The following is a 14,608-nucleotide window of genomic DNA, read 5'->3' as shown; positions in this document are numbered from 1 at the left end:
ATTTTTCAAAAATTATTTAATTTTATTTAAAAATAAGAACATTATCGTTTTTTGAAAACCATATTATATCATCATATATAAATAAAAACAAAACATTAAAATTAAGATATATTTCGTTATATTATACAAACACGATTCTATTTTCATATAAAAAATAGATAAGAAAATAAATTTCAAGAAAAGCTCAGAAGCCCAATAAAAGCAAGTTGGCTCTTGCCCGGCTGGGCTCTCAGCCTCTCACAAGTCCACCTCTCGGCTGACTACTGTGCCGCACCGAACCAACGAAAAGGAGCTCGAGGGAAACATCGACCACCGGCAACCGGATTATTGATTTCAGAATCATTTTTCTTCATAGATTGAAGATCACGGTAACTTTTATCATCAAAAGTCCGACTATTGATCTTGTATTGGTTTCCGTATATAGGTTAAAAAGCTGTAATTGGGATTGTACTTGTTTGAAATTAGGGCTCTTTGGTTACCTGTGTTACTGTTTACTGTATGATTTATGAGTGTCGAGGAAAATTTTGTAATACAGTTGTTTACGTAGGAGGGTTCCAAAGATTTTAGATGCTTTGGTGCTAATTAAGAGTTTCGAGTTTAAGGGTTCGCTTCTGTTTTTCAAGATACAATAATGGATGTAAAATGTTGATGTGAAATAGTTTGTGCTTATGCTTTAACTTTACAAATTGATGTCTTTTGTGATGTTGGGCGGAGCTTACTTCTATTTTTTCGTGTGTAGTTTGGTAGTTTCATGGGCTTCGATTTGGGTTATGTTTTTATAGAATTTGGTGGATGGATTTGCTATTTTGGAATGTTTTACTTTAGGTTATAAGGTATGAAATTATTATTTGTTGAAATGTTTATGTCACTGTGGTTTTCTGACCGGTCATGGAGGAATTAGGTTACAATCATAAAATGTTTTAGGTGGTTTCTAACTGGTTGAAACAAAAGGTAAGTTTCAAAATGACAATTAAACTCATGTCATTGGCCAACAGATAAATATTTTGACGGAAGGATGAGTTCTTTTTCAATTACAAGGAAGAAAACACCTTTTCAAAAGCACCGTGAAGAAGAAGAGGCAAAGAAAAAGGTAAGACCTTTGTCTAAATCTTTGAAGTAAATATGTTTTTCGTCTTTTTTAGGGATTTGACGGACAACTCATTGAATACTACTTTATGCAGAGGGCTGAGGATGAAACAGCTCGTCTTTATGCTGAGTTTCTGGAGTCGTTTCAAGGGGATAATGCACCTGGATTAAAAGCCTTTGTAAGAGGAGGAACAGTTAACCCGGATGACAAAGTGAAGTCTGATACAGGTCTGTTTCTGTTAACAGGGCTTTGCATGCATTTTTCAATTCTGAGTTATTACACATGTTATTGTTTTGCGCATATATATGGATAAATGAATGATTTATTTTCCATGGACACATTAATAAGCAAATGGGCCTTTTTATTCATTCACGAACGCAGGTGGAAATTCCAAAGATGTATCTGGTTCAAAGAAGGGGAGTAGGTAAACAAACGCTTTTGATTAACTATGTTACTCTGCTCTTATTATAAGGAATTCTGAATATAGAAGCTATAAGGTGATGATAAATGACATCAAACTCTACTTATCTTCTATAGGATGGTAACTTTAAGGAGCTAGGAGCCTCATCATATCATATGTAGCTCCTGCTTTGCATTAATTTTAGGCCCTGCTTTGTAGTCAGTATCTTCAAAAGGCAGTTCAAGTGTCAAGCAACTAATATTGGCCAGTTTTTTTATTGATAAGATTTCCAGCACACTTTATCTGGACAATTAGTTTTGATTTGCTCGTATAGATCTTGGTGATCTGAAATGTTTGTACATGCATGCTTAATAGTTGATTTAGGAAATTGTAGGACACAAGTGTTCCCTTTACCCCATCGATAAATAGTGTTACCACCCTCGTCTCTCTGTCCTCCCCCTCTCTCCCCGACACACTCTTGAAGGCTGCATGTTTTTTATTGTTAGAGAAGAAGTAGCTGAGTGATGAGCTTCAAAAAATGACCTTGGCAAATCTCTTGTTGTTTGGAATAATCTGGTTACAGTTATTTTATTGCATGACCTGACAAAAAGAGGCAAGTATTCTCCAAGCACCATTCGTAAACTCTTTTTGTACAGCCCACCTAATAAAATCTGTTTTTTGGATGTCTTTCTTTGGACTTCACTTGAGTTTTGACTTCTTGATTTTTTTGACTTTGTTTGAATTTGGATGAGCTTACAGTGTCTTTGGTTCTGTGGGTTTGGAATGAAAAATATGATAGTTCTGGTCTTTGTGTGAAGAATGCCGAATTTCAGTCGGTGGATCGGATAACGGTTTTCTCGGTTCAGTTGTTCACTGGAATATATAGGTTCCACAAATGTTATGTAGCCCTATGTTTTGAAATTAGTAGGTGGTTACACCATTATCATAGTAGGAAACACGATGCCTGAATTTTATCTATGCTGAGTGTCTTTATTGATTACTGTTATTACGTGCTTATATGCGACTTTGTTTGTGATGGCGAGTTACGTCAGGACTAGTACAACCAACCAAGTTACCTGTTTTCTGATACACTTCGATTCATAACGAATACATGATTCATAAATTGGGGGTGGACTTGGTTTATATGTCATTTTGGTTTGCAGGATGCTAGGGTATCTAATATAAACATCCTTCTACTCTATATATATCTAATCAATGATTTTTTTTCTTCTCTACAAGTGATACACAATGGATAAAAAAATTAATGTTCTAAAGCAATATTGCTGTCGAAAAACTGAATTTAAGGTCATACTTGTTGACTAGTTGGGCATATGTGTGTGTCAGGACATTATATATTCTGACATTAGTCAGAATATAAGCTCTATGGTTGATTCGTCAAATGTTAATTTATCTGGCTAATGCATTATGTTATTGAGCCCATACAAAGAAGTCTTTGAGATGAGGGAGACCAGACAAACGAAAGGATGTTCACAGATAAGACTTGCATAGGTCTTAAAGCTTGTCAATAGTAATACTTGCATAGACCTTGAAATTGTCAGTACGTGGGACCATCGCTTTTAACAAGTATTGTTACAGCATTAAAAATAGTTCAGAGAGAATACTTGCATAGACCTTGAAACTTGTCAATACGTGGGAGCATTGCCTTAGAAAGTGCTGTTACGGCATTAAATAAGTCAATAGATCAGAATTGACTCTCTTGATTTTTAATAGATGTTGCGTTAAAGGTGTGGGTTAGCAGGTTGCATGTTGTTTGGTTTTGCACAGTATCTGCTATACTTGTCATATTTAAGTTTATGTAGCTTCTCCCTAGATGCCGTAGGGAACATTTGGACATGAGGAGGATCATATGAAGTGTCGTCACCGCATATACAGTAGAATTATTTTAGAATAACTATCTTAGGTACTTGGATCGTAATCAAGATGGCATTTGTGATTTATGTAGTATCTACCTTTGTAGGCTAGGTGTGAGATTTTATAAAATATTTAGATGAAAAGTAGTGGTAGGGGTATGATTTATGTGTGCATTTTGTGTGTTTTGTTCTGTAGACAAGTAGACATATGTACAAGTGCCTAGAATATGTAATCGTGCATTGGACATTATGCATCATATTTTTCTCTCTGCAGGTATGTTCCTTCTTTCATACCCCCTCCCATGGCAACCAAGGGTAAAGAACACGAAAAACAGGTTAGTGAGACAATGAAAGATTTTCGTGATGTTGCCTTGTCGATTTATCTTGCATTTGTGGTTTCACGTCTTTATAGCTGATCCTAATGAATTTTTACCACTGACAGAGGGATGAGGAGAGGCCAAAGGAAAAAGGGAAAGGGAAGCCAAGAAATATAGATTATTTTATGGAGGAGTTGAAGCATGAGCAAGAAATGAGAGAAAAACGAAATCAAGAGCGTGAACACTGGCAGGATGGGCGTCAAAGTGCTACCTCAAATGTGAGATATGATACTCTGCCTATAAGAAACTTTTGAACTATAAATGAATTTGAATCTAATCAGTCATGTGAAATTCCTATGGCATGTAGATTAGCATCTGTTTGCTTGAGCATGTTACCAAAAATTAGAATGTGAAATGCCAGTCATACTCATTGATGCATGACTATGCATGACTTTCCTTTTCAAATATACATATTTTGTGGCACAAGCTACCTACCACTTTATGATTGTTGCTTCTTACATCCTTTAAAGTGATATGATGTCTCAACCAAACTTTGCTATTGTTCAATGAAACTACTTCGAGAGAATTGTCTGATAATATGTACATGATTTTGTATTGGCCATACATATAATGAGATCAATTTTTTATTGTTGTACTCCCACTGTGCCGAACTGCAACATTCCCTACTTTTGGTTGTCCTAGAAATTGCAATGTTTTCTTCTTTGGAAATTCCTTTCAAAATTAACCTTTTTTCCCCATTAACAATCATTACAAGACATTTGTGAAATTGATTGTTGTCCATAAGTTTTCTCAGTTTTATGTTATTAACAGGTATTTTAATTATTTCATCATTAGTTAAAGACTTATTTTAAACTACATGCCAAGTCAAATTTTGCATTTTTTTTGGACCAAAGGGTAGCATTTATGCCTTTCAAGTGTTTCACTGCAATGCATGCATTCTTAACACTTTCTGACATCTGTTTGAGTGTGTCCTCTGGACAAAACTTCATTAACCTTGATAAGACTATTCAGAAGATCTATACATATATTTAAATCGTAATCCTTTTTAAATCATATATTTTTGTATCTTACTCTCTTTCAGCTATCTAGTCGGTTTGATGAGTTGCCTGATGACTTTGATCCAAGTGGGAAGCCTGGCTCTTTTGACGATGGAGATCCTCAGACCACTAATCTCTATGTTGGGAATCTTTCACCTCAGGTCAGGTTGTGATACTAATACAAGCGCTTAAATGGTGAGGATATGCAAGCTAACCTTTTCATTATTATGCTAAAAAAATTCCAGGTAGATGAAAATTTTCTCCTGCGGACATTTGGAAGATTTGGACCCATTGCTAGTGTGAAGATAATGTGGCCAAGGACAGAAGAGGAGCGCAAGCGGCAAAAGAACTGTGGTTTCGTTGCTTTTATGAACCGTGCAGATGGACAAGCTGCAAAAGATGAAATGCAAGGTTAAGCTCATTTAAATATAATGATTTTCTGAATAGCAATTCTTAAATTGTTCTCCCATCTAGGATCGTGATGGAGAGCTTACTTGAGTTTTTTGGGTTATGTTACAATATTGAAATACGATGGGGTGAGCGAGAATTTTGCACATACATGGGGACCCAACCCAATACCGTAATACCTAACAAGTCGATTCTTTTGTCAGTCATATAGAACACCAACACATCGAGAAAGGGTTGAAGGAACCAGTCCATGACTTAACATCAGTAGAATGCTATCTCCAATTCCCTGTAAAACTACTTCTAAGTGGATGATATAAATACTTCATCTCCCTGAAATGGTCGCATCTTGAAGTCTCAGCAAGTATCATCTTTCTGTGAAGGGATAAATTCGTATCCTGAATATCTGATACAACACATTGAGGGTTGATATTTAGTGACAATTTACATATGAAACTATACCGACAAGAAAGTAAATACAAAGTTTATTTTAATACACATCCAAGGGCCAGAGTTTGAGCAACCACTAAGATGTTCAAGTCACTGAAACAGAGTAGTTCCAAAATGCAAGGGAAATCTTGCGTGAGTGGGCTTCCTCCCGTAGTCTCCAAATCCAGGAGCCATGGTGATTTTTTCAACAGGGGAGGATGATAATAGATATGAAAGCAATATGAAGTAGCTGTGAATAAGCCATCATCTGGACCTTTTTTTCTCAGAATGCTGGTGAGGAGTGAAAGGGTCATTGACCCAGCGGTATCCGGGTTAGCAGTAGAGCTCAGCCTCTTAGGAGGTCAAGGGTTCAAACCTCACCAAAAGTGAGGAGTGTGCGTAAGTATTTGCTGAATTGCTGCATATAGATATTATATACTTCAAAAACAACACTGTGAAATTGGAGTTTCTACTGCTGTTTACAGTAAACAAATTTGTAGGGGGTCTATCAGTTATAATATCTAAACATTCACTTGCTACCCTTCTAGATGGACGGTAGTGGGATTGGTAAATGGAAGTAGATGATAATAGAAGCTCCTCTGTTCTGGTTCCGTCTCTAATACTCATCAATATCTGAACACCATTAGCTTGAATGGAACAAAGATGGCAAGCTTGGTCAAGACTGGTGATCAACAGTGGAGTGGGTGGTCTTATTTGCATGGATGATGATTTTTGATAGTTATTTTCAACTTGTTTTCATGTCTGTCATGTTCACTTGAAGTACACATACTGGTTGATGTTTTATTGGATATGGATATGTATGTCCCTGATGCAAATAGAGTTCTTGCATCCTCTGTCTGTTTAGTAACTTCCCTTCTGATGAGGATTTGGAAGGTGGTATGAAACAAGTTTAGGATTGATGAAGAGTGCCATCAAGAACTTATACCCCATCATGATAGACTTCATGATTATATCTATGCTTTGCATGTGGAAGGAAGAACAATGACATGATACTAGGTGTGACGTAGAGTTCAACAATCTGCTTTGTATGGTTATGTTGAAAGCTTGCCAAATATACTGGTAATGGTATTTGCTAATAACTATGGATTTGGAGATTCATATTAAATCCAGTTCCATAAACCGTTAATTGAATAATTTATGTTGCGTTTGAACCCCTAACCTTTTTTTAGCAACAGTGATGATTCAAAGTTATTTAATGTTGCAGGGGTGGTTGTTTATGACTATGAATTGAACATTGGGTGGGGTAAATCCGTTTCCCTCCCCTCTCAATCACTCCCTGCTCCTCCTCCAGGACAGATGGCCATAAGGAGTAAAGAGGTATGTTATATTTTTATATATGTAACCTAGTATTGGCACAAGTATGAATGCAAGTCTTCCACATATTGGAAATTCTTGGATATAATTATTGAAAGCAGTAAAGACTTGCATGGGTTTTATGATAACATATTTAAACAGAGCGGTGCTTTTTTTGTGGTTTGCAGGGTGCTACTGTAATCTTGTCTGGTCCTTCAGGTCCCCCTGTTACTTCTGTCCCAAGCCAGAACTCTGAGCTGGTAGGTTAACCTTGTATTTCTTGAGTTATTTCTGACTGGTTGAACATATGTTACCTTTCCTGTTTGTAAAAAATAACATTAGTTTTGTTTGGAAGGAAAACTGAGAAAAGTAGGCATATATGACAATCCCTCTCTCCTTTTTTACTTTTATTTGCATATATGACCACATGATTGTAATATAGAAGTAGAGGCTTGGGAGGTTCATTGAAGCAAAAATTCATCTTAAGGGGTACCACATTGCATGTCTCTTTAGAGCACTTGAACATGCATAACAAACTTGGAATGGTCACCCAACATCCTCTCTTCCAATTCCTCTCTCCTCCTGGTTTTATGGTGTTGAAGGCTCTTGTTGGCTTCATTTTTGAGGATGCTTCTGTTATCTTTCTAACACCCCCTTCACATTTTTTATGAACTCCACATGTTGTCACTCTCTTCTCAAATTTAATCAAATTACATATTTCTTCCATATTTCACCAATGCTTATTAATGAAAGATGTAGTTGTACTCGTGTTAACATTTACTAATCCTGTGTTGATATCTATTGATGTTCCAACTTTCGTGCTTAGGTTCTTACTCCCAATGTGCCGGATATAACTGTTGGTCTACTTGAAGATGTTCATCTTCGCAAAGTAATCGATACGATGGCTCTTTATGTTCTTGATGGAGGTTGTGCTTTTGAGCAAGCAATAATGGAAAGGGTCCGTGGAAATCCACTTTTCAGTTTCTTGTTTGAACTTGGTTCTAAGGAGCATACTTACTATGTTTGGAGACTGTACTCCTTTGCTCAGGTACATACTTAAAATAGGTGCACTGTTACAGACTTACAGGTGGTTGAAGTACTTCTTTTTCTTTTAACGACCAAAATTTGGCATATCTAACTTATTTATTTCTTGTACCACGGGCCACATTATTTAATGGAAATCATGCTTAAGATACTGTCCCCAAGTAAGTGGCCTGGTTTGATTTTAGAACTCATGGAAAACTATATGACCTCGAGTAAATCTTGTGCAGCATAAGTATAGAGCGTTCACCATTATATTATATGCTCCTTGGTGCTAGGGATGTCACCTTGTACCTTCAAATATTCTGCACTTAATGAAGTATATCTATATGAAATTTATGGTTAGTGTATAATATATTTCAAGAAATAACACACATTTGGGGAAATCTGGGAAAGGGTATTGACAATCACCAGTGGTGATAGCATTCATGTTCATTAGTTTCTGGAATTTGAGATATTGTATCGGATGGAAAAATAATATTTGGTCCCATAAAATGCAGGGCGATACTTTGCATCGGTGGCGAACTGAACCTTTCATCATGATAACTGGTAGTGGGAGGTAATAAATGCCTGAAACATATTTTGATGCTTCAATCACAGATCATGCATATATCATTCATCGACATGCATCAGCTTTACTTCCATTTAATTTTGCATAGAGATCATGATTACTTAAATTGGTGGTGATGTTGGGAACTGATAGAAATAAGTTATGCTCCTTCTCTTGGATCGGGGATGATTCTACGGAAAGGACCACTTCTTCTAAGGAAACTAAGAGAAATGTTGAAATTCATTGAAAGTTTGAAAAACAAACTTGACTCGTGAATATGTAAAATGACTATATTACAAGCTGAGTTCTCTTTCCAGGCATTGAAATGAAACTGGAGTTTAACATCTCTTTCTATTTGTAGTTTGTCTGTTGACACTGTTTACATTTGATGTACATTTTATGCATGCTTAATCATGAAGTCCGCTTGGTTGGACTCATTCAAGAAGTTATTTCACATAGAACTAATGATATTCACTTTGCACTGTCTGATTGTCTAGATGGGTACCGCCTGCTTTGCCAACAGCCAAGAGCCCAGAGTATGAGGAGACTGGAGCAACATTTGCTGCTGGAAGAAGCAGGGTACTATCTTGTTAATGTTTTACTTTAGTTAAACTTACTTCAACTAGATGAACGAAGTTGTTTATATCTTCTGTTGTTTGATTCTCTTTGGCAGCGTGTGGAGTCCGAACGTACACTCACTGATGCACAGAGAGATGAATTTGAAGACATGCTTCGTGCCCTAACATTAGAAAGAGTTCAAATCAAGGAAGCAATGGGTTTTGCATTAGATAATGCTGATGCTGCTGGAGAGGTATTATGATATTTTCAGACCTATTCACCTCTTCTCGACCAGAGAGAGAGATAAATAAGTTGGATCCGGTGGTGGTCACAACCGCAAGTATATCTTTGTGTTTTATTTTTCCTTTGTTGCTCATTCGTCTCTGTTTTATTGCAGATAGTTGAAGTTTTAACCGAGTCTTTGACTCTTAAAGAAACACCGATTCCCACTAAAGTTGCGAGACTCATGCTTGTCTCTGACATTCTTCACAATAGTAGTGCTCCTGTAAAGAATGCATCCTCTTACCGAACCAAATTTGAAGCAGCTCTGCCAGACATACTTGAAAGCTTTAATGACCTCTATCGGGGTATCACAGGGAGAATCACTGCTGAGGCCCTTAAGGTAAGCTATACATGGCAGAAGCCACCTCCTCACTGCTTGTATTGCTTCTTTGTCAAGTCTAACTTTCTCATGTCTGCCAGGAACGAGTTTTGAAAGTTCTTCAAGTGTGGGCCGACTGGTTCTTGTTCTCCGATGCATACGTCAATGGATTACGTGCAACGTTTCTTAGATCGGGTAATTCTGGTGTTGTCCAGTTCCATTCCATTTCAGGTGATGCACCAGAAACAGAAAACAAGGCTATTTATGATGACACTGGTGATGTTGGAAAGATCAATCCAGATGCAGCATTGGCAATAGGCAAAAATGCAGCCATGAAAGAACTGATGAATCTTCCTCTTGCTGAGCTGGAAAGGCGATGCCGACATAATGGGTTATCTCTTGTGGGTGGCAGAGAAGTGATGGTTGCACGACTGCTTTATCTGGAAGAGTCAGAAAAGCAGAGGGGTTATGAGCCCAATGACAATTTGAAATATTCCCAGAACCATCCAAGTTCTGGTGGATATGTACGTAATCCAAGAGAAAGTAATGTCGATACAGGACCTGTGGGATTTTCAGGAAGGCATCACCAAGTGGAGGATGATATTCTGTCAGAAAGCAAAAGTTCTGCTTCTATAGCCCCAATGATTCCAATCCCACAGCCTGAGCTGAAAGCCTTCCCCAATAAAGCGAAAACTGATTCTGTATTGCCTGCCTCTAAGTGGGCCAGAGAAGATGATGAAAGTGATGATGAACAAAAGAGAAGTGCTAGAGATCTTGGATTAGGTTATTCTTCTTCTGGAAGCGAGAATGCTGGTGGTGGTCATAGTAACACAGAGGCGACGGAAGCTGCAAGCATTCTCACAAGTTCTGATGGTGGGCTAAGTGAAGAGAAGAGGTATACTTATACTTCCTTGCTAGTTAGCTATTATTCTTTACTTTCATACAATGATTTCTTTTTTGGTATTATTTAGATCAGGTGGTCTTTTTGGTATAAGATAGCATGGGGAATTTCCTCATATTCTTTATAAACATAGTATGGCCTATCTAACCAATTGGGTTGTGGCAGCCCGGTAAGGCTTAGGGGGGATGTAGTGGAATCTCATCTTCCCCGGGTTCGAATCAAGGTGCTGCCAAAGCCCTTGTGGCCATGGACATGGAGGTTCACCTGTGATGATTCCAGGTCATTCCTGGTACATCAGGGGATTACTCGGTGCACATAAGCTGGAAACCCAGAGTTACCTAAAAAAGTAGTATGGCCTACCTTATTTTGTTGTTCTTTGGTGGGAGTGTGATTGTTCCCCTTTGTCCCTGTAATTATCTTTTTTCCAAATGATAACTCATGCATGATTACCGCAAAATTTTGGATTTTTCTTATTGTCGTGAAAGGTAGTAGAAAGATTTAATGGAATATACATGCATTTAAGATAAGAGAGATTACTACGTAAAGTCTTTGGTTGCTTTATGATTTATCATGGTCCTTTCAACTTTATATTTGTAACATGGTGCTTTACTGTTCCATATGTGCAGACAGAAGTTGAGGCAGATTGAGATTGCTTTGATGGAATACCGTGAAGTCCTGGAAGAGCGGGGAATAAAAAATAGAGAAGAAATTGAAAAGAAAGTGGCAGCACATCAGAAACAGCTGCAGTATAAATATGGCCTAGTGGATTCCAGTGAAGATGCGCCAAACAACAGTGAGTTTTAAATTTCCCTCTTGGTTTAGCATTTGGTATTTTGTGGCGAATGTTGGTTTTGTTTTTCTTCTGATTCCTCATTTACTTATTCTGGAACATTTCTGTTTCAAAGTCACTTTAGAATATGTAGAAACTTGGGAGAATATGGTAGCAAGTATAGAAATCGAGCTAGGTATAAAATAATTTAAGGAAGACTAAAGATCAATATAGTAGCATGCGACAAACGAATACTTGCAGTTTATTTGAAATCGTTAACTTGTATCAATATAGATTACACATTTATTAGCATCTAATTGTCTTCTAGGTTTTGGCTAGCTTGTATGTTGAAAATTGAGCCATGTAGCATCATATAAGAAGTTTCTAATTGTCTTCTAGGTTTTGGCTAGCTTGTATGTTGAAAATTGAGCCATGTAGCATCATATAAGAAGTTAGTGGCAATTGTATTATTATTATTCCTTCCGTCTCAAAATATGTATCCACAATGAAAATGACACTAGGAATGTGTAATTAGTACACTTTTTAATCAACTAGATGACACTTTTACCCTTAAATATTAGATAGATAATTTTTCTTCATCTTATAACTAAAGGTAAAATTGGGAAAGTACTAACTTTTGAAAGTGAACCCTAAATTTTTGAACAAACTAAAACAGAAATGTGGACACTTGTCTTGAGACGGAGGGAGTATATGTTAAATATTGAGCCACTGTGTCATTTTGTTTTATTATACTCTTTGTCCTGTGAAAAGTTACAACATTTAATCATACACATAATTTGGTGCAATTATTTGACCGTCTATCAAAAGCCTCAATAACCCACCCAAATAAGGAATTGTGTGGACTGAAAAGTCAAGTGCATTAACGACGACTAACGATGACAAGGGACGCAGCCTCTCCGTCTCCTGAGACAGGTAAGGTTGGTTTACATTCTACCCTCTTAGACCCTACTTTTGGTTGGGATATTCCGAGTTTGTTTGGTTTGGTTTATTGTAGACGAGACAAATGGTTAGTTTTGACTTTGAAATTGCTAAAAAATGGAAATTGTTGCAATTTCATTGTCAGAGTAGGAAATTTGGTGTTAATTTCTCACCGTCGATGAATTCCCTCAGGACCTGGAATGGTTCTTGTTTCTGATCTACTCTATCATGCATCTATGCAAATCATCAAGTTGAACACATTTTACAATCTTCTATAACCACAGGGACACCATCTACAGAACGAAGGGATAAAAGAGACGATTCCCGTGAATCTTCAAGAAAGCGTCACCGAAGTCATCGTAGCGGTGAAAGCCCACCTCCAAAGTCATCGAGTAGAGACAGGGAGAAGGATAGAAATTGCGATCCACAAAGTGAGAGAGAGAAAGAAAGAGACCATGACAGAGATAAACGCAGAGAGAGAGACAGGGACAGCAGGAGACGAACCACCAACTGAATCAGAAACCTCTTAAGCGTTATCAATTGAGTCATGAATCAAGTAAGCTTATTTGCTTTTGGCCATTCGGGTATCATTTGGAACCACAATTTTTTAAAGTATATAATATTTATACACACATCAAATACTCATGGTGGCAGGTTAACAAGAACAATGAATATTCTGAGAACCTGGGAACTACCTATTTCATATATTAATCATGATGAACATTATTCATTATGAATATCTATCACGACATTCATCATGAATAATACAAAAATAGGTGGTTCAACAATTCTCAAAATATATACACTTCTCATTTGAACCTGCCTTGTTACTCACGCACACTTCTGAGTCCTCACCTTCGATGAGTTTTGAACTCTTAAACCTCTTGGGAGGCTAGACTCCGCCGGTAACCTGAATACTGTTGGGCTGATGACCCTTTGGTTAGAAGCGTAGCTTTGTATGTTTCTATGCACTAAATCGGTATTATGTTTGCCAAAATTTCAGGTCAATCTATGGCGATCCCGTAGTTCTATTGCAAGCAGATAGTTGAAAATGCAATTTCTGTGGTAGCGGTGGACATTCTGTCATATGTTTTTATATGGGAGAAAGTATCTATTGGACATATGTGATCTTGCTCAGGTGGTACGGTTAACGGATGATATCTGCTGTAAACGACATGGTAACTTTTTTGCGTGATTCCACAAGTCTTATATTGTACGGACTAGAAAGTATTTTGTATTCGGTGTTTCGGAATTTGAAGCGTGCATAGAAATGGCCTAATTCATGTCCAATTCTTGTAGGTATTAATTCAATTTTGTCAATGTAGGCTCTCTGTTTTAGAGATTTCTGTTGGATAACTGAAAGAACTCTACCTGTCTTCCCTTTTTAGTCGTCATTTTTCACTTTTGATCCCTTAAAAGGTTTAGTGATTTCTTTGAAAGTGGGACTTGAACATCAATGAGTCAAGATGTCGTTCCTCCGGTTTGGATTTTACTTTAAAGATGGGACCTGCTCACTAACGCCGTTAAAAGGGTCCATTAGAGCCAGGGGTATTTTCGCAATTTCTTTTTATTTTTTCTTATTTATACAAAACCCAGCAAACTATAGGGATCTGTTCATAGAGGGTATTTACGAGCGTTTTGTAATACCTTAAATGGAGGGAATCTTGGGAGGAATTCAGTCCGGAAACCACTTAGCATCACATGTGATGGTTTTGATGAATTATATCATCATATTAACAACACTCTTATCACATGTCATAATACATGTGAGGGGGCGTAATGGTGGTGTAAGGGCGACTTGAACCCACCCCCACATTTCCGGCCTCACACATTCCCGTCGACCTTGCCCTCAACCCCACCTTTCTTCTTCGTGGAACACTCACAATAACACAACCACCCTTACCCCACCTGTCTTGAAAAAGAATTAGCGACTGCTTCTCCCTCGCTGTTTCGTTGAAATTGGCGAGGAACATAGAAGATTAAAGGCCTTGTGGCTTGGCTTTCGATGAACACAACTTCAAATCTATCTCTACGCTCTATTTTGATTCATGCCCGCCTCTCCTCTATTTCAAAGAACACAAATTCAATTCCGGTTTAAGGTTTTGATCCATATTCAAGTCCAGTTTAGGGTATTTGATCCAGATTTAAGTTTGTCTCACAATTTTTTAGGGTTTTCATTTACTATTTGTTGTATGTTCTTGACACACTGATATAGAGATTTGTATTTGTATTTAGATTTTAGGTTGTTTTATGAATCTTAAGCTTATGAATGTTATCGCGGTTGAATTTTTTAGATTGTTTCGAGTAAATTATGTTTTTTTTCTTCATGTGGTTTGTTAAAAGTTACGGATTTCGTCTCTATTGTTTT

The 14,608-nt window shown here is 37.3% G+C and overlaps 1 protein-coding gene across 1 annotated transcript; it reads left to right on the top strand.

Annotated features, from left to right (window-relative positions):
- The first annotated feature begins 267 nt into the window (after window positions 1–267).
- LOC112529197 (protein RRC1-like) lies at window positions 268–13,634 on the top strand. Its single transcript, XM_025140324.1, has 19 exons — window positions 268–368; window positions 996–1,090; window positions 1,182–1,314; window positions 1,469–1,511; window positions 3,633–3,693; window positions 3,801–3,953; window positions 4,778–4,894; window positions 4,979–5,144; window positions 6,793–6,905; window positions 7,070–7,141; window positions 7,708–7,929; window positions 8,423–8,481; window positions 8,970–9,051; window positions 9,146–9,283; window positions 9,428–9,652; window positions 9,733–10,526; window positions 11,159–11,325; window positions 12,525–12,796; window positions 13,244–13,634. Exons 2-18 carry the CDS (start codon window positions 1,016–1,018, stop codon window positions 12,752–12,754), a joined length of 2,850 nt encoding a protein of 949 aa, XP_024996092.1. The 5' UTR covers window positions 268–368; window positions 996–1,015; the 3' UTR covers window positions 12,755–12,796; window positions 13,244–13,634.
- The last annotated feature ends 974 nt before the right edge of the window (window positions 13,635–14,608 follow it).

Source organism: Cynara cardunculus, assembly GCF_001531365.2.
Source record: "Cynara cardunculus var. scolymus isolate 2C chromosome LG 16, CcrdV1, whole genome shotgun sequence".
Lineage (NCBI taxonomy): Eukaryota > Viridiplantae > Streptophyta > Magnoliopsida > Asterales > Asteraceae > Cynara > Cynara cardunculus.
The sequence above is the reverse complement of the archived record's forward strand: the minus strand, read 5'-3'. Positions and strand labels throughout refer to the sequence as shown.